General features: G+C 47.8%; 1 protein-coding gene across 12 annotated transcripts in view; it reads right to left on the reverse strand.

The window, feature by feature from the left end:
* EP400 (E1A binding protein p400) overlaps window positions 1–22,255 on the reverse strand; it is a 108,759-nt gene that overhangs the window by 38,619 nt on the left and 47,885 nt on the right. For 11 of the 12 annotated variants that reach the window (XM_055404257.2, XM_055404255.2, XM_055404254.2 and 8 more), the window contains 14 exons: window positions 19,367–19,474; window positions 18,219–18,409; window positions 17,794–17,971; window positions 13,073–13,209; window positions 11,869–12,038; window positions 11,396–11,570; window positions 11,178–11,314; window positions 10,448–10,634; window positions 7,735–7,901; window positions 6,057–6,226; window positions 4,996–5,238; window positions 2,964–3,128; window positions 1,583–1,738; window positions 253–347 (listed from right to left, as the gene is read on the reverse strand). In XM_055404257.2, coding sequence (XP_055260232.2) covers window positions 253–347; window positions 1,583–1,738; window positions 2,964–3,128; window positions 4,996–5,238; window positions 6,057–6,226; window positions 7,735–7,901; window positions 10,448–10,634; window positions 11,178–11,314; window positions 11,396–11,570; window positions 11,869–12,038; window positions 13,073–13,209; window positions 17,794–17,971; window positions 18,219–18,409; window positions 19,367–19,474 — 2,279 coding nt within the window. The remainder of the gene's footprint in view (window positions 1–252; window positions 348–1,582; window positions 1,739–2,963; window positions 3,129–4,995; window positions 5,239–6,056; window positions 6,227–7,734; window positions 7,902–10,447; window positions 10,635–11,177; window positions 11,315–11,395; window positions 11,571–11,868; window positions 12,039–13,072; window positions 13,210–17,793; window positions 17,972–18,218; window positions 18,410–19,366; window positions 19,475–22,255) is intronic. The other variant, XM_055404258.2, reaches the window with a different exon arrangement.

A 22,255-nucleotide genomic window follows, 5' to 3' on the forward strand; every position in this document is an offset into this window, starting at 1 on the left:
TAAGTAGAAGCATACAAAAAAATGGGAAAGGTAATTTTTATAATCCTAAAGCCTAGCTGATTAGAAAAAGTGTTTTTAATTCTCTAATTCAAGGAGACACCATGTTTTTGATGGCAAGAAAACAGATAAACGCCTCACAGAGGCGGTGATTTATTAATATTACAACCCTCCCCCATGACAAGCACCTTCTGAGAAGGACTTTCGTGTGTGCAGGGATACCACGATGCTGCCCTGGGGTCTGCTGCACCATACCTGGGTGGGGCCAGCGACAGGAGAAGCTGGTTTGGAGGCCGCTCCGGGTTCTCCTGCAGCCAGGGGACTGACTGCCACTCGACCAGGCACACCCACTACAAATGCAAAAACGAAGGGCTGGCACACAAAACTACTGGCATTGCCCTCTAGAGGCCCTCCTTCACTGGCATGCTTCCTGGAGCATCCTTGGCTTTCACAAGCACATTTCTAGAATATGTCAACTCAAGCCTAAATCATTCAGAACCAAAGTGAGGCATTCCTGCTCTCTGGCTATGATCTGAAGTGAACGTCAGGGTCTGACTCTTTGGCAAGAGCCCTGTGTGCACCTCAAACCTTCCCACCATCCCGTTGAGCAGCAGCCACATGAGCCCTACGCTCTGCTGTCCTTGACATCTCAGCAGCATCAACCCTGCGTGCCCTGGACAGAGGGATGCCAGGACCCAGGACAGTCTGCTCCCATCAGCCAAGCCATGCTACCTGTCTTGACAGAGACTTCTCCATGAGGACTGTGAATGGGGTGGCTAAGGTCAGTCCTCAGTTCTCAGTGAAGGATCTGCTGGCAAGGAGCAAGGGGAAGGGTGGAGATGACTAGAACCCAGTGGCTGGACTGGTGTCAGATTGGGAGTCTGGAGGCTCACAGAACAGGACTGAGCACCCTCTAGGGAGAGAAAACCTGAAGTACAAAGCCAACCAAATACAAGTAGAACTGCAAGTGGTCCAGCTGGATACAGAGCAGTGACCAGGACCATCCTGCACCCACCCCACCAATAGAGCCCCTGAAAGAGATGGCTGCAGTGACCAGGGGTTCCAGTTGGGAGAGGTCCTTGCCACCTCCACACATCAACCTGAAGAAGTTCCCATATGCAACGGGTGGGCTCCCCAGCAAGCACCGCGGGAGGGTGGGTATGTCTGAAGCAAGGGACCCTGGCAGGAAGCAGGCTGTGGGGGGTGCTGGGAGGAGCACCGGCCAGCTGGCAGGAACAACCCTGTTCCATTACCTGACCGAGGGAAATTCTAGCACGTTTGTAACATGAACAAGCAAAATTTCTCATGATTCCAAGTCTCTCGTTAGAGCAAGATCAAAACAAAAAGTCTTAAGGTGAGTGACGGCTGGTTGTATTCAACCAGGACCTTTGGGAACAAAAGAGAAAGAAAAGAGACGTAGCAGACACGGGCCGTCTGCGGAAATCAGAGGCAGCCACAAACAGGATTGTCGCGTTCTGGGGCCTTACAGAACCCATCAACACCCTCCACCTGTCTCAGAAGCAAAGAGAGTTGGTAAGAGGTTTCAAAGCCAAGTATCCCCCCAGCTCACAGCACTCCACTCTACCTGGCGGGGTCACAGGCGTGGGGCTTGGGCCACTGGCTGGAGGCTTGCTTCCCAGGGCATTCAGGGCACCCGCCTGAGACACGGTCTGCATCACCACGGGGCCAGGAGGACGCAGGTAGGACTGCCCAGGTGCTGACACAATCTGGAGCACACTGCCTGCAAGCAGAGGGCACGGATCAGTCACGAGGTGCCTGTGCCTTCTATCCCCCAGCCACACCCACTTCCAAAGGTACAGCATGAGGCGAGAAACCAAAAATCCAGAATAAAATTTACTTCAATGAGGCAACACAAAGCTCAGTTCGCTGGAAAAAGATGGAACTCCTTCATTCACAATGAATGAAAACTTTGAGAATCAAAGACACTTGGCTTAATGTCAAGAAAAACTTCTGCAACTCCCTGCAATGCCTGATTTCAGGCAGCAAGGCAGGTTCCCACTCACTGTCTGCTCCAAGCCTAAGCCATTATGCGAGGGGGAGGGGGGTTTCCTGCCCCTAGATCACACACTGGGTGCGTGCAGCTGGTCAAGTTGGATGAAGAAATATCAAAAATCTCTGTGGCTCTATAACCACTGTTTAAGAAACCTGCCATTTTCAGCCTCTGTGTGATTTAGTCCTGAAGTCTTTTACTCTGGACTCTACAAAAACTAGAGTGCACTAGAAATTCTTAAGAGATGGCCTCGCCCTTCTGGTCAAAAAACTGGAGAAATATGGAGTAAACCAAATGAAACCATTTTTTTGCTGCAGGCTTTCTGAGGGCCTCCACTCTGCTAACGTGTGACCCTGGTGTCCACATGGAACACCCCAGACTGGGCTGACAACTGAACTGCCCACCCCGACAGGAGTCATGAATGACATGTCTGGGGAAGCTGATTGGGGAGGTGGCTGGACCCCACGTCTGGGAGCTCTGGCCAAGTCACTGAGGATGAATTTTAACATCACAGTCAAACTGCATCCCCTTGTTTCCTCCAAGAAGCAGTTACTGCAGGAACATACCACTCTCAGCCAGAGGTGGGCTGGAAGTTTTAAAGTCTGTACATAAAGAAAATAATTTCCCCTATGTAAATTGTTAGTCTTTTAGAGTTTTGAGGGCAATTTACCTCACACTAAAATCTGAAAGGAGCAATTATTTCTGTTTTGATTTTTAGAATAGGGAACTATATTCAAAATTTTTTTAAATTACTATCCTCTATGTAATACGGACCAAGGGCCAGGCCACTGGGTGATTTACCAGTCACCTCCCTCATCTTCAGAACACCTACAAGGTGAGACTCATTTAGGCCACTGCCAGGTGACACACCTGTGCTAAAAGGGCTGGAATCACAGCTGCAGGGGGGCGCCCCAATCAAGCCCCTATTGGGTCACCACCCATTAGAGCGCCTTACCTTGGAGCTGTAGAGGCTGGCCGGCTGTGAGCTGCCGAAGCTGGCTGTGCGACAAGGTGAACTTGTTGCCTTGGAACTGCAGCGTCACAGGGGTCTCTGGCTGGGCGACTCGGCTCGGTGGGCCTGCGAGGGAAGCCAGCTGGGCTATTTTGACCACCTCCCCACCTGCAGAGATGCAGACGAAAAGGGAGTGAACATTCTTTGGAAGGGTTGGTGACTGCTATACTGACAATCACTTGTCACAGAGAATGACCGTCTGTAGCAAACTAAAGTGTCACAGGAACGTTCATTAGGTATTGCTTTCTAACACTTTCAGAAGATATTTTAATAGAAAAGAAAAAACAATTAGAATTAACACCAGGTTTTAGTGATCAACTTACTTAATTCTAACTGGTAGAAATTTTAGAGTATCAGATATTAATAATTAACCAAACCATTAAGGAACGTTTTACTTTTCTTTCCGAACATGAAAAAGTAACAAACATCAAAAGTAGCAGAAATGTACTGGTCATACACTTTGAAACTCTCATATCAACCTCTTCATTTCAGAATACTTCTAAAATGTGAGAAAGTAGATATCTAATTTAGCTCACAGAGACAAATGAGATTTTATCACTACACATATAAAATACAGAACTAGCTTGAATTATACCCATAACCTTTTCAAAATTTGGGAATGTATTTAAGTACATAAATACATCACACTTTACTATACAATATTCACACTAATTTGAACTAGATGGTAGGATTTGGTCTATAATTCTAACTGAAAAAATGCAAAATTTACCACTGCTTAAATTGCTTCAAACAGAACTCACATGAGATCATATGTACCTAACTCAAAAAGATACTACCTTCAAGCTGGACTTGAACAACAGCTTCAAAGGTTTCTTTAAACCCAATGGTTGATATTCGAGTCTAAATGTTCCTCCCATGAAAATTCATGATAGAATTATTAGTGATACTATAAAGAGAATAGTTAGCCAAAGACCAGAAAAACACCCAAGGATATGTTGCCCACAGAAACTGTAAACAAGGGAGGGGAAACAGAAAAGGAGATGCAGAGATTTGTGCATAGAAACATGACTCTCCCATGAGCTCCCCTCAGTCCAGAAGTGGAGGCGCCTGAGTGAAAGGTGGCCTGGCCCCTCACACTCCCCTAAGCATGGCTCCTGCAGTACACCCCTCGGGACTACTTCCTCAGGCCAAAAACACCCGCAAAGCACATGCAAGGGCTCTCCTGCCCTGGGCAATGAACCAGGATAAGTGCTCTTCATCTGCTGGCATGAAAGAGAGAGGCATGACACAAGAGAAAACTAACTTAACTCAGGGTCTCCTCATGACCCTGCTTCCCTCTCCTGTTTTTCCAGAGAAGCCTCAACATAACTTGTTGTGCCAACAAATAAGGTGCTCCAGGTGGCATCTGAGAAACGGTATAGCCCAGATAGCTCTGTCAGTACACTTCCAACTGCAGTGTGGACAGAGGCAGTAGGCTAATCACACTGGTCTCAATAAAAAGTTCTGTTTAAAAATGTCAGTGATCAAAAAAAAAAAAAAAAATGTCAGTGATCTACTGCAAAATGTCTCACTTAAGTAATAACTCATTGCAGCTTCAAATCCGGGGACAAGCCAAGAGACTAGCAAGAAGTGGGAATGCAGTTCACAGGCTTTCCTTCCCCTGCCCTTTGCTCTCCGAGGGGCCCTGAAGGCTGACAGGACGAGCCCAAGGCTTGCTAAGGAGAAGTGCCAGCCTCAGCCACCAAGGCAGAGCACAAGCCCAGGAGGGAAGCAGAGCTGATGGACGGGGCCAGGAGAAAGGACAGATAGAGGACAAGACCTTGGACCTTGGCCCTGAGTGGGGCCTCCCTCTGCAGGCCAAGGGCTAGAAAGGACAGTGTGGCGAAAGGCAGCACCGGACACAGGGTCAGGGAGACGAAAGGAGTGGACAACAAGGCTCTTCACGTGCCGCTCATCTGAATACAACGCCCTTGTGCAAAGAGGTGGCAGACCAGGGGGAGGCAAGGCCACTTACTCGGCAGGCGCGCCTGGGCCTGCGAGGTGAGCACCAGCCCCTGAGGCAGCGCGCTCTGCCCGGCCGGGAGCGAGGGGGCCTGGGGCTGGGGCTGGGGCGGGCCCGGGGCGGAGGCCGGGGCAGTGGTCTGAGCCCGCAGTTTCGCAGGATGGGCTGGGCTAGGAGCTGTGCTGAAGGTCGAGGCAGGCTGGTGTCTCGGAGCACCGGTGGAGGCCTGAGAGTTCTGAAACGGGGCTGCCGCCGCTGCAATTGATAAGGTTGGTTTGTGCAAAGCTGTTAGAGGCTCTTCATACAATGCAGTATTAAATCCGAATTTCACAGAAATAAAACAAACAGTATTTCTTTCATACCACCTCTCAAATGAGAAGCCCTCCCTAAAAGGGGGGCGGGGTGGCCTATGGAATGAGAAAAACCTAATTTTTTATGTTGTTAACTATTTTCACTTCACGTTCACCACCCTGATACATGGTATGTTTCTGGAGTAAACGGAGTGTCAAAAGTCGGCCCCTCAGATGTATCAGTGAGAACCATGTCCTCACCACATGAGAAGGTAGGCAGCACTGGCCCCCTAGCTTCCCAAAGAGCTCTTACAACAAGCTGCTCTGGCATTTATGAAGAAGATCTCAGAAAAACACAGTGGACGTGACCCCACGGATAAGGGTTACAAGACTATTTATTACCTTTTCTGCCGTTTAACCCTATCCTTCTTCACAGTAACAAGCGGGTTACATTGAAGTGGTGGCACAGAACACAAGAGCAGACTTCCTCAGAAGTTTCTTAAATGACTTTGACGTATACTTCCCAACATAAAAGAGAACATCTTCACCATCACATCAACAGTGACCTAACTAAGAATGTAATGTCTTGTACAATTCAAAAACATGAAAAAAACTAAAAGTCATGTAAGAACTACACATGGTCTCCTGGGAGAGCCAGAGCAGACAGTTCCACTCCTGCTCAGAGGAGTGGTCACACGTCCCCATGGGGCCAGGGAAAGTGTGAGAGGAATTTCTTCCACAAAACCCTTTGTGACGCCAAGCACAGCCCCCCAAGAGGCATACCTTTTGCATCCGGATTTGCAGAGAATGTTGCAATGGGTGGCCGTCCTCGAACATGGCCCTGTGGCGTGGCCGTGGCTGTGGCAGGGGTGGCCGTCCGGGGTGGATGTGTGCTGGGGAAAGCCACGGTGCGGCCCTCAGGCTTCTGGCCGTACTGCACAGGCTGGAACAACCTAGACGCCCACGTGCACGGGCAGGGAGACATGAACACTGCTGAGATGTGGAAGGCAGGGCCCCCTAGATGGGCGCTGAGGATCCAGGGCCACCTGAGGGCACAGGGCTTCCCACCCCAGGGGCAGTTTAAAGAATGGGGAGATTTCTAAATACAGTATTAAGAAGCAACCGCTCACCAAGGACAGGGGGAGGGGTGCTTAGTACACAAAAGTGGTACCTCTACCCCTGCAATGCTTAGACAATGTTCAGGAGTGAATGTGATGGCAATTTGTAGGTTTCCATGAATATGGACTAGAAAAATTATATCTAACATGAAGTCCATTAGACTACTCTTTTGATTAAGAGTCAAGTAGAGTGAAAAGTCAACTTGCACGATTAGGTAACAAGAGACAGCAGAAATGATAAAGGCACCTCACAGGTGCCAGTGGGGAAAACTGTAAAGGGAGAGCCACAGCACAGCTTCCCTGTCTGACTTTATCACAAGGCAATGTACTCTTCATGTTTCTTTCACCTAGAAACCATAACGGCAGGAACTTTGTATTTTCAAAACCCCTGTGCGATGCAGCAGCTGGAGACGGCCAGCAGAAGTGACTAAATGAGGCTGCACCAGCCCAGAGAGGGCTGTGGCTTCGCTGCCCTGGCTCTGTACTTCACGGAGGGTGCAGGCTCCTGAAAGTGCAGGCGAGGCAGCCGAAGGGAGGGCAGTCGGACCCAAGTCGTCAAGTAAGTCACGTAAAGAAAAGGCAGTAAGAACAGGCTGTCAACTGCAGAGCGGGCCCGTTTCTCTCCCAATCACCAACCTGCTTTTTCCTTTGTTTCTGACTGGTGCCCAGAATTTTGCATAAATCCAACTCATGGATTTCGCCTACCTAGTCTACCTCAAGTCATTTGTGTTTTGAGTTCATCATCAAGGGTCCTGTTCCATCTAGTCTCATGGCACCTGCAAGATGTCCCTTTTCGCCCCTGATGCTGTAGCCGGGGTGGAGCCTCTGCCAGACCTCAGGGCCCCAACCCCACCCCCACAGCACTCAGGGACCCCAATCCCGCCCCCCTGTACCCCCTCTGCCCTCCTACTCTGACGACTGCCACTAGAGCCTGCACCAGGTTACAGACAGTCTGACTGCCCCATCTCTGACTGCCTCCCCATGGAGAGCCCTCCCAAAGCCCAGTGCTTCTCCAAAATGATGAAAGGGCTACTCCTCAGGCAGCCGAGTGGCCACACCGGCCTGTCCAAACTTGCTGTTTATCCCAGAAACCAAGCACACGTGGGCATTTCGAGGAGAAGCAGATAACCAGATTAGATGATTAGCCTTTCTCTTCACAAGCATTAGCCCAAGTTCTTGTGTAGAACTCAAACCCCGTCATCCCAGTTCTCCCTGAGAGGCAAGGGTCTCTTTCATCAGGAGAAAGAGGGGATGCCACCCGGACCCCACATCCCACAGCCAGCCAAGACCCAGTCAGAGGCAGCTGGTGAGCAGGAAGTGCCACTCCACACCATGCCACACACCTGTTGGGCTTCAGTCTGACAGCCACCGGCCTGCTTGATGGCAGCGGTGCAGTGAACAGCTCCTCAAATAGTTTCCGCGTCACCTTCTTCTTACCCAGCAGTTCTGCCTCGTGGCGCGTCATTTTATTTTCTAAGCCAAGAAGATCAAATATAGAAAGGTCCGTTTCCTAAGGAAAAAAAGAAAACAATTTTGCTACATGAGGCAGGAGAAAAAATAACTGACTAGGAATCAAAGTGGATTCCAAACTGGGAAGGACAGGCCCTTACTGGCCATCATCCCAAGAGACACCCAGCGGGACTTAGTGTACTTGGTTCCACTTTATTTTTTTTTTTTGATGTGGACCATTTTTAGTCTTTAATGAATCTGTTACAATATTCCTTCTGTTTTATGTTCTGGATTTTTGGCCATGAAGCATGTGGGGTCTTAGCTCCTGACCAAGGATTGAACTCACACTCCGTACATTAGAAGGTAAAATCTTAACCACTGGACCACAGTCAAGTCCCAAGTTTAACATCATTAACATGGGAGTGAAGGCATGTGGTCATCCTGAGAGGCAGTGGGAAAGAGGGCAGCATTTAGAGACAGAATAGACTCAGCAGAGATGAACGAGCCTGGGAAATGCTGGTCTAAGCAGGTGGAGATGCTCGGTCTTGTCAAGGCAGGGCTGGGAAGAGACCCCAGAGTGCTGGTGCAGGTGCCGTGGGCATGTGGCATGTGTCCAGAGCCCTGGGGAAGCTTGCTCCACCTGTTCTTCTCTTGGGACTTTCTCACTTCCACCAGGATGGCGGGAATCAAACAGGAGGGACAGCAGGTGTGGGCACATGGAAAGCCCTCATCCCCTTACACATGGATGGGGATGGGAAACTGAGCAACTACTGTGGAAAATAGTCTGGCAACTCATCTAAAGGTTAAACATGGACTCAACACATGACCCCACAATTTTTCACCTGTCACACATGTGCCCACGAGAAGAGAGCCCCACAAGAAGGGAGCCCCACACCCACACAAACCTGTACATGAATGTGCACTCACAGTGGCCACAAAAGTGTAAACCACCTAAGTGTCCATCAGCTCTTGGACAGATGAACATGATGTGGTCCATCCAGACATCAGAGGAAGAGATTATGACACATGATGCAACATGGATGAACTCTGAAAACACTACGCTCAGTGAAGCAAGCCACTGACGTGAAATATTTGGACCATATGAATCCACGGGGTCAGACACAGGTGGGTAGCGGGGAGGGAGAGGGAGAATGGGAGTGACAGTGTGTGTGGATTTTCTTCGAGGCAATGAAATATTCTAGCATTAGTTGTGATGCTTGCACAATTCTATGAATATACTAAAACCAACAAACTGTACATTTCAGAACAGTGAGCTTTATGGCAGTGAGTTATCTCAACTAAGCTGTTTTGAAAATGAAAACACAACATAAAGACTTCCATTCATGAAACATTTCCCCACCCAAGCAGTATCTTCAGGTAACCTGCTTCTGACCCATCTTTATTCCTCATGGCTCAGGTTTTCTCTAACTCAACAAAGGACACATCCCTATGTTGAGAGTAGTGATCACAGTGGCAGCACGACATCCCTCACACTAACTCACCATAAACTGCTCACCAACCGGCCCCTTCTTCAGACCATCATGTACATTAACTGACTCCTCAAAAGTGCCTGGTATGGTGAGGAGACCGAGGCCAACTGAGCACCCAAGGCTGCACCCTTGACGAGGCAGAGCCAGGACCTCCACCCATAACGACCTGGTCCTAGGGTCATATGCTAAACCTGCACAAGTCTATCCAGGCCACAGAGCTGGTTCCCATTCCTTAGTGTCTGGGAGACCTGATCCCTGGTCCTCTGGGGTACAGGCAGCAAAGGGGAACTCAGGCACCAGCCTGCCACTGGCCTCGCTGGTCAGGGCAAGTTCTCAGTCTCCCATGTGGAAGTCAGAGTAGGAATGCCGGCCCCAAGGGCACAGCCCCACCCCGCTGAGACTCGTGAGCTCAGCACACTTGTGCTCGGAATCACCTGACCTAACCCAATCTGTTCTGTTTTAAAATTTGGGGTTTTCGAAAACGTTCATTACCCCCAAATTCAAACACAAAAAGGTAGACAACTATACTTTTTTGGGTTAAAAACAACCAAATTTCCCCACCTAGGGATAGTTGTGTGTGCATGGTTAGTTGCTAGCTGTATCCAACTCCTTCCGACCCCCAGGGGCTGTAGGCTTTGTCCATGGGATTCTCCAGGCAAGAACACCAGAGTGGACTGTCATGTCCTCCTCCAGGGTCTCTTCCCAACCCAGGATCAAACCCACGCTGGACTGTTTACCACTGTGCAACCTGGGAAGCCCTAGGTATAGCTACTAATATTTTAATAAAAAGACCTGGGTCCCCACCCCTAAATTACACCTATGAAAACACCCCAAGGGTCCTACAGTTCTAAGTCCCGCTCTCCTTCACATACTCTGCTGTTGCTCATGGGCCAATAGCCAGGGAGGAAAACCCTCAAAGCATCCTTCACATCGTGGGCTCACCCCTCAGGTCCATTCCAAAGTGGGTTCTGGGTCCAGGGTAAGGCCCATCACAAACGCCCCTTGATATTGCCCAGCATCCAGCAATGCAGAACACAGGACACAAGTCAGTGGACACTGATGTCCAGAAGCTCCTGGAACAGAGCTCAATGGAGACCCCTCTGGCACCCTCTTGTACCTTCCAGAAGTCTCTGTCGAGTGCTTTCAGGATGAGTGAGGCAGAGCGGTACTGCAGTGGCCCTGCCGTGTAGGAGGACTCCGGGAGCCGGGGTGCCACCAGCCCAGGGTGGTTGCAGATCCGCTGCAGCCTCAGGAGGATGCTCAGCACATCCACAAAGTGCCCGCTCTTCAGCGCTTCCTGGGTCCTGCGCACATGCGGGAAGAGACAGGAGCATTGCCAGGGGTACGAGAACGTGCCAGCCGGGCTTCTCCCCGTCTGCTGTTCCCACTCTATGAACGCACGGCTGGAGCATCCCCTTGACTTGGTGAGTAAATCTGCCACATGCCAACCCACCTCCACGAGGTTGTGGTTCTGAGACTGGCTCACCACCCCATGAGAGAGGATGGGAGGCCAGAGCAGGGCACAGGTTAGACGTGGGGGCACTCTCCATGGCATGCCCCCAAAAAGCGACAGGGCAGGCGTCCCAAAGAGCCCAGGGGTCTGTCTGAGTTGGGGAAGGAACGCCCTGACTCCACACGAGTCCTCTCACACTGGCACACTGCTGTGCTCCTCCTGGGCTGGCTATGGGCAAAGCTTCTGACGGGACCAGGGAGGAGACAGGACTGTTGAGCCTGAGAGGAGCGTGGCCTCCAGCTTTAGGTGCCCACCTCCCGAAAAGGAGCCTTCTGAGAGACCAGAGGGGACCCTGCTCTGTGCGGGCAGAGAGGGTGGTGGGGCGCACACTCACCCCGGCTGCAGGATGACATCCTCGTACAAGGCCTTCTGTCGATTGGAGAGGCGGCACTTGAGGACATGCTCGTATTTCCTCGTCAGCTGCTTCTCCACGTCTCTCTTAGTTCTCCGCAAAATGAAGGGCTGTGTCACCTGAAAAGAGAGAGCTTTCCATTGCTGCCTTTCCAGAAACAGTGTGGCATCCACGCTCCGTCGGGGCCCACGGCCGCGTACCCGGTGCAGCCGGATGACCACTTTGTGGTAGTAGTCCTGGTTCTCCTCGCTGGGGGCCTTCAGGGGGAAGTGCAGGTAGGGCCTGGAGATGCCGGGGATGAGGAAGTGCACCATGGTCCACAGCTCCAGGAAGGTGTTGTGCAGGGGCGCGTCGATGAGGAGCAGGCGCTGCTGGCTGAGCACAGCAGAGAGACCACTCAGGCTGGGCCCAGGATCGCTCTCTCGGACAACGCCAGGGAGAGGGACGGTGATCCTGTGAAGCCCACCACGCACGCGCACACACAAACTAAGTTAATGAACTGAATTAAGCAAGAGCCTTGGGTCTCCTCAGCCCTCAAGGGCTGGGACAGAGGTGAGGGGGAGTCTTTGCAGCTGAAAGGCCATGTGGGGGTCCTGCAATTCCCTAGGGTTCCTCCAAATAACCTCTACATCAGCAACACAGAGCACAGGGCACGCGGCAGGGGCAGTCAGACCTCTGCAGGGTGAACACGGCCTCCCAGTGCCTCTCGGTCATGCCCTTCACGCGTTGCATCTCATCGATGACCAGGCACTTCCAGCGCACCCGCGTGAAGGACGCGAAGCCCTTGAAGAACTGCTTGTAGGACGTGATGCAGATGTTGAAGCTGTTGGGCTCCGTCCACTCCTGCAGCACACAAGCCAGGCCTCACCACCTCCTCGGGCGCAAGCTGCCTGGAGAGGACTCACCACCCACTTACCCTGTCCCCATCACCTTCACTCCACTCTTTTTTCTTAATAACTTGCTGCCACCACATAGAAAATGGCTGTTTATATTTTTAGGATCTTTTTTCTCTAGGAGGCTAAAGCCCTCGTGTGGACAAATTAAGAAACTGCTTTGGGGGCATTAACAATTGCTTTTGGAAAATACATTAGCACGCAGTGTCCTGAAATGGGGCTTGCTTTCATGATATATAATCTTAGTGAGGGAAACATATATTCAGAAGCTGACAGGAAAAATGAATAGCTATGATGCAACTGATTACATTTAAGGTTTTAAAGAGCAATAACCACAGATCATAAAAAGAAAAAAGAAAAAGCCAAGAAGAGACACCTCAGAGAAAAGACACTTTGGAGTAACTACTACTCAACACAGTAGAATTTAACCATAAGCCAAATTTTTCTCTTCAGTGAATAACTGTGATCTGGAACATTTACTTAGAATCTAGTACTAGAAACTACTGGGCAGAAAATAGACACAAGTCCAAATTTGTTTCAGAAGCTCTGTTTGTCACAAATACTCCTCATAAACACGTCCATGGGAATTATTTATGGATTTATAATTCAGAACCCAGGATGCATCACAATTTCTCATTTCTGCCTGTGATAACCAACAGATCTATGGTTTAAAAGGATGGCAGCCCCCCCAGAAACCATCTGAGCTCTGTGGGGGGCGGCAGAGTCCCTTCACTTCTGGGAGGTGAGCATGAACCCTGCAGGGAACCCCTGCAGGCCAGTTTACTGAGTATGGTTGCTGAGTTTACTGAGTATCTATTGCTTCCAAGGGCTCCAAGTCCAGACAGCTACAAGGTCTGGGGTCTCGCAAATGAGTGATTTACAATAATTACACTAACAAGCATATGTTAATACTTTGAAGTTTGCTTTTTATAGAAATTAAGATACTTTTCTGTTCCACTCTATTTCACATTTAAAGTAACATACCTGTCTCTTTGCCTTGAGTTCTCTATGACTGCCAACATACAAAAGCGTTTTGAGCCCAGGACACCAACGCTTCAACTCAAGCTCCCACTTGAGTATGTTGCAGCTCCTTACAACGACAAGGTGAGGGCCCCAGTTACCTACAAAGGAGACAGAAGTTTCCTCTGTAACAAAAGCCGTGTGTCCAGTCCAGGCACCCAGCACTGTGCCCGGTGAGCAGGTGTGTGGGGGAGTCCAGGCACGACTAGAGCAGGCATCACCAGGGACGGAGGGCTGTCCTCCATCCTCCCTGCAGAGTAGGACAACATGCTGCGTCCCCACTCCCAGTGCTGCCACAGGGCACACTCCACAGAGGTGCTGAACAAGTAAGTGCCCAGTAAAATGAGAATTTATTCAAAACCATGGACCACTAATGTAAGGGGGGTGGGGAGAACCCTCATCTATACAAAACGATGCTCAGAAAGGAAGAAACCTCAGGCAGGATCCCTGCACCCAGCACTTGCCAAGCCCCCCTACCCAGCATGGCCCGCTGTCACTCCCACACTATGGGTGCTGGTCCAACACTCATGTTCATGACAGTTGCCAACTGCTAGTCAGAACACACCCAAACCATCCCAACCCATCCCAAACCACACAGTTTCAATCTCATTCTCCAGAAAAGTAAGGCTGTTTAAATTACTAGCGTAATACATACATAAATTTCAACCCCTGTGCTATAAAATAAACCTAAACCAAGCTAAAAATCAGGAAAGGCAGACTTGGAAAAAATATCTGTAACACACACATCTACAGTCATAAGAGCTCATATGCAAAGCATTATACTGATCCTTAAAAAGAATCATCCAAATGGAAGAAAATATATGCACACAACATGACTGACAAAGGGTTAACATCCAAAACATATAAACAGTTCATAGAACTTAATACCAAGAAAATAAACACCTCAATCAAAAAATGTACATAAGACCTAAACAGACATTCCTCTAAAGAAGACATACAGATAGCCAGCAGAAGCTTGAAAATATGCTCAGCGCTGCTCATTATGAGAAGTGCACATCAACACTGCAGTGAGGGACCAACTCTCTCTGGTCAGAATGGCCATCATCAAGGAGTCTTCAAGCGGGACTTCCCTGGCAGTCCATGCTTCCAGTGCAGCAGGCACGGGTCTGATCCCTGGTCGGGGAACTAAGATCCCACATGCCACACAGCAGAGCCAAAGAAAAAAGTCTACAAGCAATAAAAGTTGGAGAGGGTGTGGAGAAAAGGGAACCCTCCTACACTGTTGGTGGGAATACAAATTGGTGCAACTGCTGTGGAAAACAGATGTTCCTTGGAGGTTCCTTAAAAAGACTAAAAACAGAGCTCTACCACAAGATCTTGCAATCCCATCCCTGGGTATATATCCAGAGAAATCTCTAATTAGAAAAGAGTGAAGGAAGCTAGAAAGAGAAAAACAAATATCCTATAATATCATCCAGTGTAGAATCTAGAATACTGATACAGAAGAATTTATTTGCAAAGCAGAAATAAGACACAGCTGCAGAGAACAAATGTATGGACACCAAGGGGAGGAGGCGGGTGGGGAGGAATGAATCGTGAGGTTGGGTTTATTCTATGTACAAAATAGAAATTAATGAAAACCTACTGCAGGAAAGGGAAATCTACTCAATACTCTGTGGTGATCTAAATGGGAAGGAAATCCAAAACAGATAGGATATATGTGTGTACATACATATATAAAACATTCACTTCACTGTACAGTAGAAAATAACACAACATTGTAAAGCAACTGTACTCCAATAAAAATAAAAAATATTAAATAAAAAAAGAAAGAAAAGATACTGCATCCAATGTCCACAGAAGCGCTATTTCAACAGTCAAGACAAGGAAGCAATGTGAACGTCCGTCAACAAATGTAAGACAAAGATGATGTGGTGTGTGTGTGTGTGGACACACACACACACAATGGAATACTACTCAGCCAAAAAAAAGAGTGAAATAATGCCATCTGCAGCAACATGGATGGACCTAGATATTATCAAACTGAATGAAGTAAGTCAGAGAGAAACAAACATTATGTTATCACTTATATTTGGAATCTAGAAAGTATATATAAAAATATATGTAACCTGAAAAAAATATTAATATACATATAACACTGAATCACTTTGCTGTACACCTGAAACTAACACAATAATGTAAATCAAATATACTTCAATTAAATGAAGAAAAAAATACAGCCAAGAGGAAAACGAACAAGCAAGTGAACTGAAATTTCAGAAAGGACAGTAAATTCCCTGGCAGTACAGTGGCTAAGACTCCACACTTTCAGTGCGGAGGGCCCAAGTTCAATCCCTGGTCAGAAAACTAAGATCCCATAAGCTGTGTGGCAGTCAAGAAAGAAAAAGAGAGAGAGAAATTTCACGAAGGAAAAAACACAAGCAGACAATAAACTCTGAAAGGCAGGACTTCATGAGTATAGAAATGCAAACCAACCCCAGTGGCTCTTCCCTCCCAGTGAAAAACAAGATTTTTTTTTTCACTAGCATTTAGCATATTGTTCCACTTCTGGAGAGGAGCAGAGTGTCCACAAATGTGTTTGTGAACATGTCTGTTGACACCTGGGCAAAGCAGGGCAGGACATGGCCCAGACTGCCCAGAGTGGTCACCACTGGGGATAGAAGCAGGTGCGTGTGGACAGCTGCAGCCTGTTGTTTTACTTTAAAAAGAAAAGAAAGTGGTGAGTTTCTGAGCAATTTTAATTGTGTGAACTTATCAGAACTGCCTCACTCAAACTCTCTTGGAGCTACCCCACTACTCTTGAGGAAGTGGCGAACAGTGTTATAGCTACTCAATGATGAACCCAAGGACATTGGGCCCCCTGGGGTGAGGGCAGACAGGGGAGCCACATCCAAGGTGAGCCATCCTCAGTCTGTCCCGTACAGAAGTGGAGCAGGCAGCAGAGGTTCACCCACCTACCCTTCAGAGCCCACTAAGACCTGCCAAGCACCTGCCTCTCCTCCAACTTGTCAAGCTTCCCAGTAGCTGGACCTTCAGTCTGTTTCCAGCACCAAGGTGCCCGAGTGACTCCTCCAACACTAGCAGTAACACAAACCTCTAAGGAGGAAGACCAAGGCCCCCACCCAGCCAGTAGATGGGCCTTCCTGGCTCTGCACCCTCCAGCCACTACACCAGCCTCAACATTGCCCCGTGGACACATCAGCAACTCCTTCAGCCTCTGCACCACCACCCCAAGCCCTGAGCTCAGGCGGCACGGCATTCTCAGGCCTTTGCTCAAAGGCCTTGCAAGGCACATGGTACACAATACTAATATGCTGCATCCTTATTCATTGTGCCTGCCGCGGGCCTCCTGAGGGGGGTGCTTTGTTCTGTTCTCAGCTGCACCCCCTGTGACTACAACAGTACCTAGAATGGGGTAGGTACTAGGGAAGCATCTACAGAATGAATAACCGAGTCACTTGTTTGTTCAATTAATGAAATAAAATCCCCTATTTCTGGAAGTGTATGTTGCTGCCAATTTCACGCGATTATAAATATAATAAGAAACATTTTTTTTCAACTAAACAAGACAAGAGACATGGTAGCTTTTCTATCTTGAGATAATTAAAACCAAGTTTAAAGTACTACTACACTGAACACTTTGTGGTACTGGGTCAAAAACAAACATATTAACACAAGAAAAAAAGGTCCCGAAGTTGATTCACTTGTATTAAACGTAAGCTTTCAAAACTAAGGGCAAGACAGAGTTCTTCACTGGGGACGCTAAGGTAACTGTGTCAGAATCCGGAGGGGCCACAGTCTCCATCAAGCAACTCAGGATGTCAACTCTTCCAGCTCAAGCGGTCCCGCCCTGACTCTAAAGCGCTGACACAGAGAAGAAGGGTCCCTGGGAGTTGACTAAGTGCTGGAACATGCATGAGCTTCTGCTACCCTCCATCACTCCACTCCAGGTGCCAGCAGACCCTTCCTTTGGGAGAGGAAGCCCACAAGCCCCCGTCCTGGTTAGAGACATGGGCACAGACTCATTTGCAGCCCCGCAGGCATGGAGGGTGGTGAACAGTGCCAAACTGAACTTCCGTGTGAGTTCAAAGAGCCAAGGACTGAGGAAGCGGACATCTAGGGTAGAGGGCACAGCCTCCTGTGGGGGCAGCAGACACCCCAACCCCCTGTTGCTGCGCAGATGCCGAGCCCTCACAGGGCTCCAGGCTACTCCCATGGAACCCTTCTGAGAAAGAAGCCCTGTGGGTGGCAGGATCTAGCAGAGAGACAGCAGAGCAGTGCTACTGATCTCACCAGGAGGGTCGCTCCCCAGCCCAGGGACAGACTGCAGGGAGCACCTAGCCGAAAGAACTCATGCCAAAGAGAAGTAGCACAGAGGCCCTGCTGCCTGCTCTGCCATCCACACTGGTGGGCAGCAGAACCCTGGAAGTCACAAAGCCTCAGTCACAGCCGGCTGGATCCTATATTACATTAGACTTAGAGAACTTGTAAGTTACTTGATGTGGTATCTCTTGTGAACGACAGTTCCGTTGGCTCCAGAGATGAGTGCTTCTAAGCCCTGGTCTCTCGAGTCCTGGATCAGAGTGTGGAGCAGAAACAAAGGAACTGAGAAAAAAGGCCTCCCCCCAACCCTCAAGCTAGATGCACCACCCACGCTTCAGTCTCAGAAAATACAAGCTATTTAAACAATGACAGGCTCTTACCTTCGTTACAGGCTAGGTGAGCAAAAAAGGCAATAATCTGCACTGTTTTCCCAAGCCCAGCTTCATCTGCCAATATGCCGTTGAGGTTCTTACGGTAGAGCTTGGCCAGCCAGTCCAGGCCGATCTTCTGGTAATCCCTGAGGGTGCCGTACAGCAGCGCTGGGGCATTCAACTTCACCTGTGGGGCAGATGGGCCAACACACACATCTCAGGAGAACCATTACAATTCTTTCTCCAAAGTGAAGTCAGAGCAGTCACAGGATAAGCCTACTGGAAGGCCACAGAGGTGATTCACAGAAAACAGAAAAGGAAAGATCAACGATTGTTTTTCCCGACAACTTCTGCCACTGGGATGAAGAGCTGGTTTAGAAGGAGGAACCTGCCCCTCACAGGGATACCATCCATCACGAAGGGCGCAGCCTCACCGCGGTGCTGATCCGAGCACTGCCCTTGGGCAGGATGGCTTCGGCCATGGCGGTCACCTCCGCGATGTCCCTGGTATGAGGTTTCCCGACGCTCACTCTCTCGGCAGCTTTAAACTGGTCCATGATGAAGAGCGAGTCGATGAGAACCACGTCCTGCCGGCCCTCCCGGTCTGCTGGGCGGTCTTCCATGTCTGTGATCAGCAGGAAAATGGGGTATGTGGGCTCAGAGATGCTGTGACAGTATGACGAGCCCACTTAGCATGAAGAGAGAAAGAAATAAAAAAAGAAGGAAAGGAGAAGGAAAAGAAGAAAAAAGAGAAGAGAGAAAAGGAGTCGACAGAACCCAAATACTTCAAATACAGAATGAAGCAGCAAGTTTGCTTTTAATCCACTTTTATATAGCTAACAATGCTCTCTAGATAAACAGGTACAAACTCTTACAGAGTCTGGAGGAGCACTCTGGAAGGCAACTGGGTGAAACTGGAAAACGTCTGCACAGCATTAGAGCTAGTACCACTCACAGACTCATGGCCTCTAAGGGTTCAGTGACTGCCCCTCTGCTATCAAGAAAGGAAGGATTGAAGCATCTGAGTCTGAACAAGGGGGCCAGCAGCCCCTCCTTGAGTCCGGCTGCAGCAAGGGGTCCAGAAGGCCCTTATATACCCACAGAATTCTTCTGGGCCTCACCCTCACCCCTCACCCCCACAGGCAGCCATATCTACTCAACCAGAACAGAAGGGGTGAAAACAAGAAGTAGACTCTTTGGGGCATAGTCTGTGAACCTGCTTGGAACATTCAATAAAAGTCAGGTAAAGCCCTTAAAAAGGTTATGCTAAAGTAAACAAGCAGAGCGCAGCCTGGCTAAACATGATAAAATCGAGGTGACATACAATCTGGAGAAGTCTGTTTCTATACTGTTCACAACTTGACCAAACGTTCTGAAAACTAAGCCAAGTTGACCAATAAAAAGTACAGAATTTAATAACACTATTAATGTAAACTTCATATTAAATATATTTTCAACTTTTTCTTTCATCAGACTGAAAAGGTAAAAGTAATTCTTAAACTATTTTAAGTGCCCTTCCTCTCTGTTTGGTATTTTGGCTTTTGTTTTCAAAGCTGAATTCTTCAAAGATGTCAAGACAGACCTTCTTCTTCACTTGTCTCCTCACTGTCAGGCTTAGGTTGGGGCCACTGGAAATTTGGCAGAAAGGCACCTTCATACAACTTCATCAAATCGATCAACGGTAATTCAGCTGGAAAGGATTGCAGGAAGAAAGATTATTTTACACAGACAGTGTCAGCTGGGAAGAAAGGCCCTTTGGGAGAAGGGTCCTTTCACACACAGTTGACCTTGAACAACTCAGGGGTTGGGGTGCTGACTCTGCAGAGGAAAACACGAGTATAACTTCCAGTCCTCCTTGTAAGGTTTCTTCACACCTGACCAACCGCGGATCATGGAGCACTGTAGTCTTTACTACTGGAAAAAAAACCCATGTGTAAGTGGACCCATGCAATTCATAACTGTGTTGCTCAAGGCTCAACTGTATATTCCTTTCCCTGGCTTTAAAATAATTCCTTGGGAAAAGTGTGTATTTTCTAAAAGCACATTTATTTCAAAAAGCTAATAATGATTACCCATTACTGATACAAAGTATAAGACATTTTCTTTATAAAGTAAGGTAAGGATCTCTGAAATGAGAAACTCAACTTTTATTCATAAAAGAATACTCCTAAAATAACCCAAACACTACCTAATAAATGTACATAAAACCTACAGATTAATAAATGAAAATATAAAAATACTACTAATGGAAATTGGTGGAGATGACACATAAAAATACAAAACATCAAATAAAAGCCAAGAGTAAAAAATGTTCAAAAAGGATGATTAAAGATTATTAGCCTTTTTGTATAAAGAGCTCACCCTAATTGATCAAATAACGCAGCAAACTAAAGCCCCAGCCACGGTGGGCAAGGGATATGGAGCTGTCACACAAAAAATACTATAAAGGGCTCATGAAGTATTTAACTGAGCCTCTCCAGAAACCAGTGCACAATCGGTCCTCCATCACACCAGCAACCATCTTAAAAACTGTAATGCTGGACCAATATACTGAGTCAAATACTCTCAACACTGCAGGTGGTGGTATAAACAGGCTTATTTTTCTGGTAACCAGTATGAAAAGCTGAAGGGCTTTAAATGTCATGCCCTCTAATGTCATTAATTCCCACTTCCATGGGTCTGTCTGGGGAAGTAACTGGAAACTAGGATTTCAGGTTCATGTTCAAACATAGTTCCATATGGTGTTATGTATAAAACAAGGCACAGAACACTGTGAGCTAGGTATCTGTGACACATAAGCTTTTCTGCATATTTATCGTGTGTCAATAAAATTGATGGTCAAAATAAGAAAAGGCACAGAGAAGTACCCCAAAAGAGCAGTAGGAAAGGCAGTATCTAATATTAAGACTAATATTCTAGTGACAGATTTGCTCACAGTTTAAACTATTCACCACATGGGGCTGACAGGTAGATATGTGATAAAGCCAGTCAGAAGCAATTATGGAAGAGAGGTGGGTAGGTACATGCGTGTTCATAATAAGGTTCTTTACTTCTTTGGTTTGTCTGAATGTTTTCATAACGAAATACAGGGAAATGTGCAAATACATCATATAACGGCTATCAAAGTAGGAACAAAAAACAGGAGAAACAACTGAAAAACTACTTCATCAATTAGATAATTTAGTAAGGTGTCTTGGAACAAACTTAATTCATGGAATCAACGGCTTTCACACATAAAAACTAGCTTGCAGATATAATGGAAGAAAAAAATCCTACTCAGAAAGTATTTCTATACTTCTTTAGATAGAAAGCATTTTAAATACTTAGAATTAAAGTTTTAAAAAATTCACATCTACATAAAGAAAGTGCTGAAAGTTTTGTGAAGGGCGTGAGAAAAGACCCAGCCAGGAAGAGGCACCCTGTGGATGGATGAAGACGCGCCCCCAGTGACATCGTTCATGGTGCTCATAGGCTGGTCAGCATCCCCCAGTGGTCCGGGCTAACCAGGGTGACCACCAGATGGCTTGAAATGACAGTGAGTAGCTTACAAGGCTCCACTGTAGGAGATGCAAATGCTCATGGACCACCTCCTCTGGGGAGACCAGCCACCACGCCACCCTGTTCTGGGGATGCTCGAACAAACCCCCAGAGAAGTCCCAACGTGAGGGGACTGGGGCTCACCTGCCAACAGTCAGCCAGCTAGTTGTGGGTGGCTGGAGGGGCAGGGCATGGCCCGGAAGCTGGGCCTGCTGATGGCCGCATTTCTGCAGGACCCAAGCCAGAAGAAGCCAACTGGGCTACTCCCAATTCCTGCACTACAGGAAATGGTGGAGGAGCAAAAGCTCCAAGTTAACACAGACTCACCCAAGTCAGGGATGCACACGAGAATGAGAAAGAATGAGAAAGGCCTACAACAAGAGCATAAGACAGGGTGAAGCTCAAAGACTGAGAAGTGAAACAGAACACTGAATTTGAACCAGTCATGACCAGCCACCACAAGCTACCGTCTTTCCAGGTGAAAATGCCCCTCTCAAGTCAAGAACAAGTCAAAGGCCAGGGAATTCCCTGGTGGCCCAGTGGTCAGGACTCCACGCTTTCATTGCTGAGGGCCAGGGTTCAACCTCCAGTTAGGAAACCAAGATCCCATAAGTTGTGCAATACAGCCAAAAAAAAAAAAAACTAAAAAGAAGCCAAAGGTGTCCACGATCAGCACTTTTGCTGCTACACTTTATCACAAGAATGGTAATAAAAGGATCAAAATTATAAAGAATGTTATTCTTTGGGGATGAAGAGGTTGTATACATACAAACAACATGAGAATTCAGCAGTGTTGCTGGAGTTAAGATCAACAGAAAAAAATCAATTTCCATACACTTTCCATACACCAGCAAAAAAATTGAAGTGTAACCTTAAAAACACACCATTTGTCACAGCTTTAAAAAATACATTGCACCTAGAACTAAATCTAACA

Source organism: Moschus berezovskii, chromosome 19 (genome assembly GCF_049115385.1).
Source record: "Moschus berezovskii isolate FMDL1 chromosome 19, NW_MosBer_1.0, whole genome shotgun sequence".
NCBI classification, from domain to species: Eukaryota; Metazoa; Chordata; class Mammalia; order Artiodactyla; family Moschidae; genus Moschus; species Moschus berezovskii.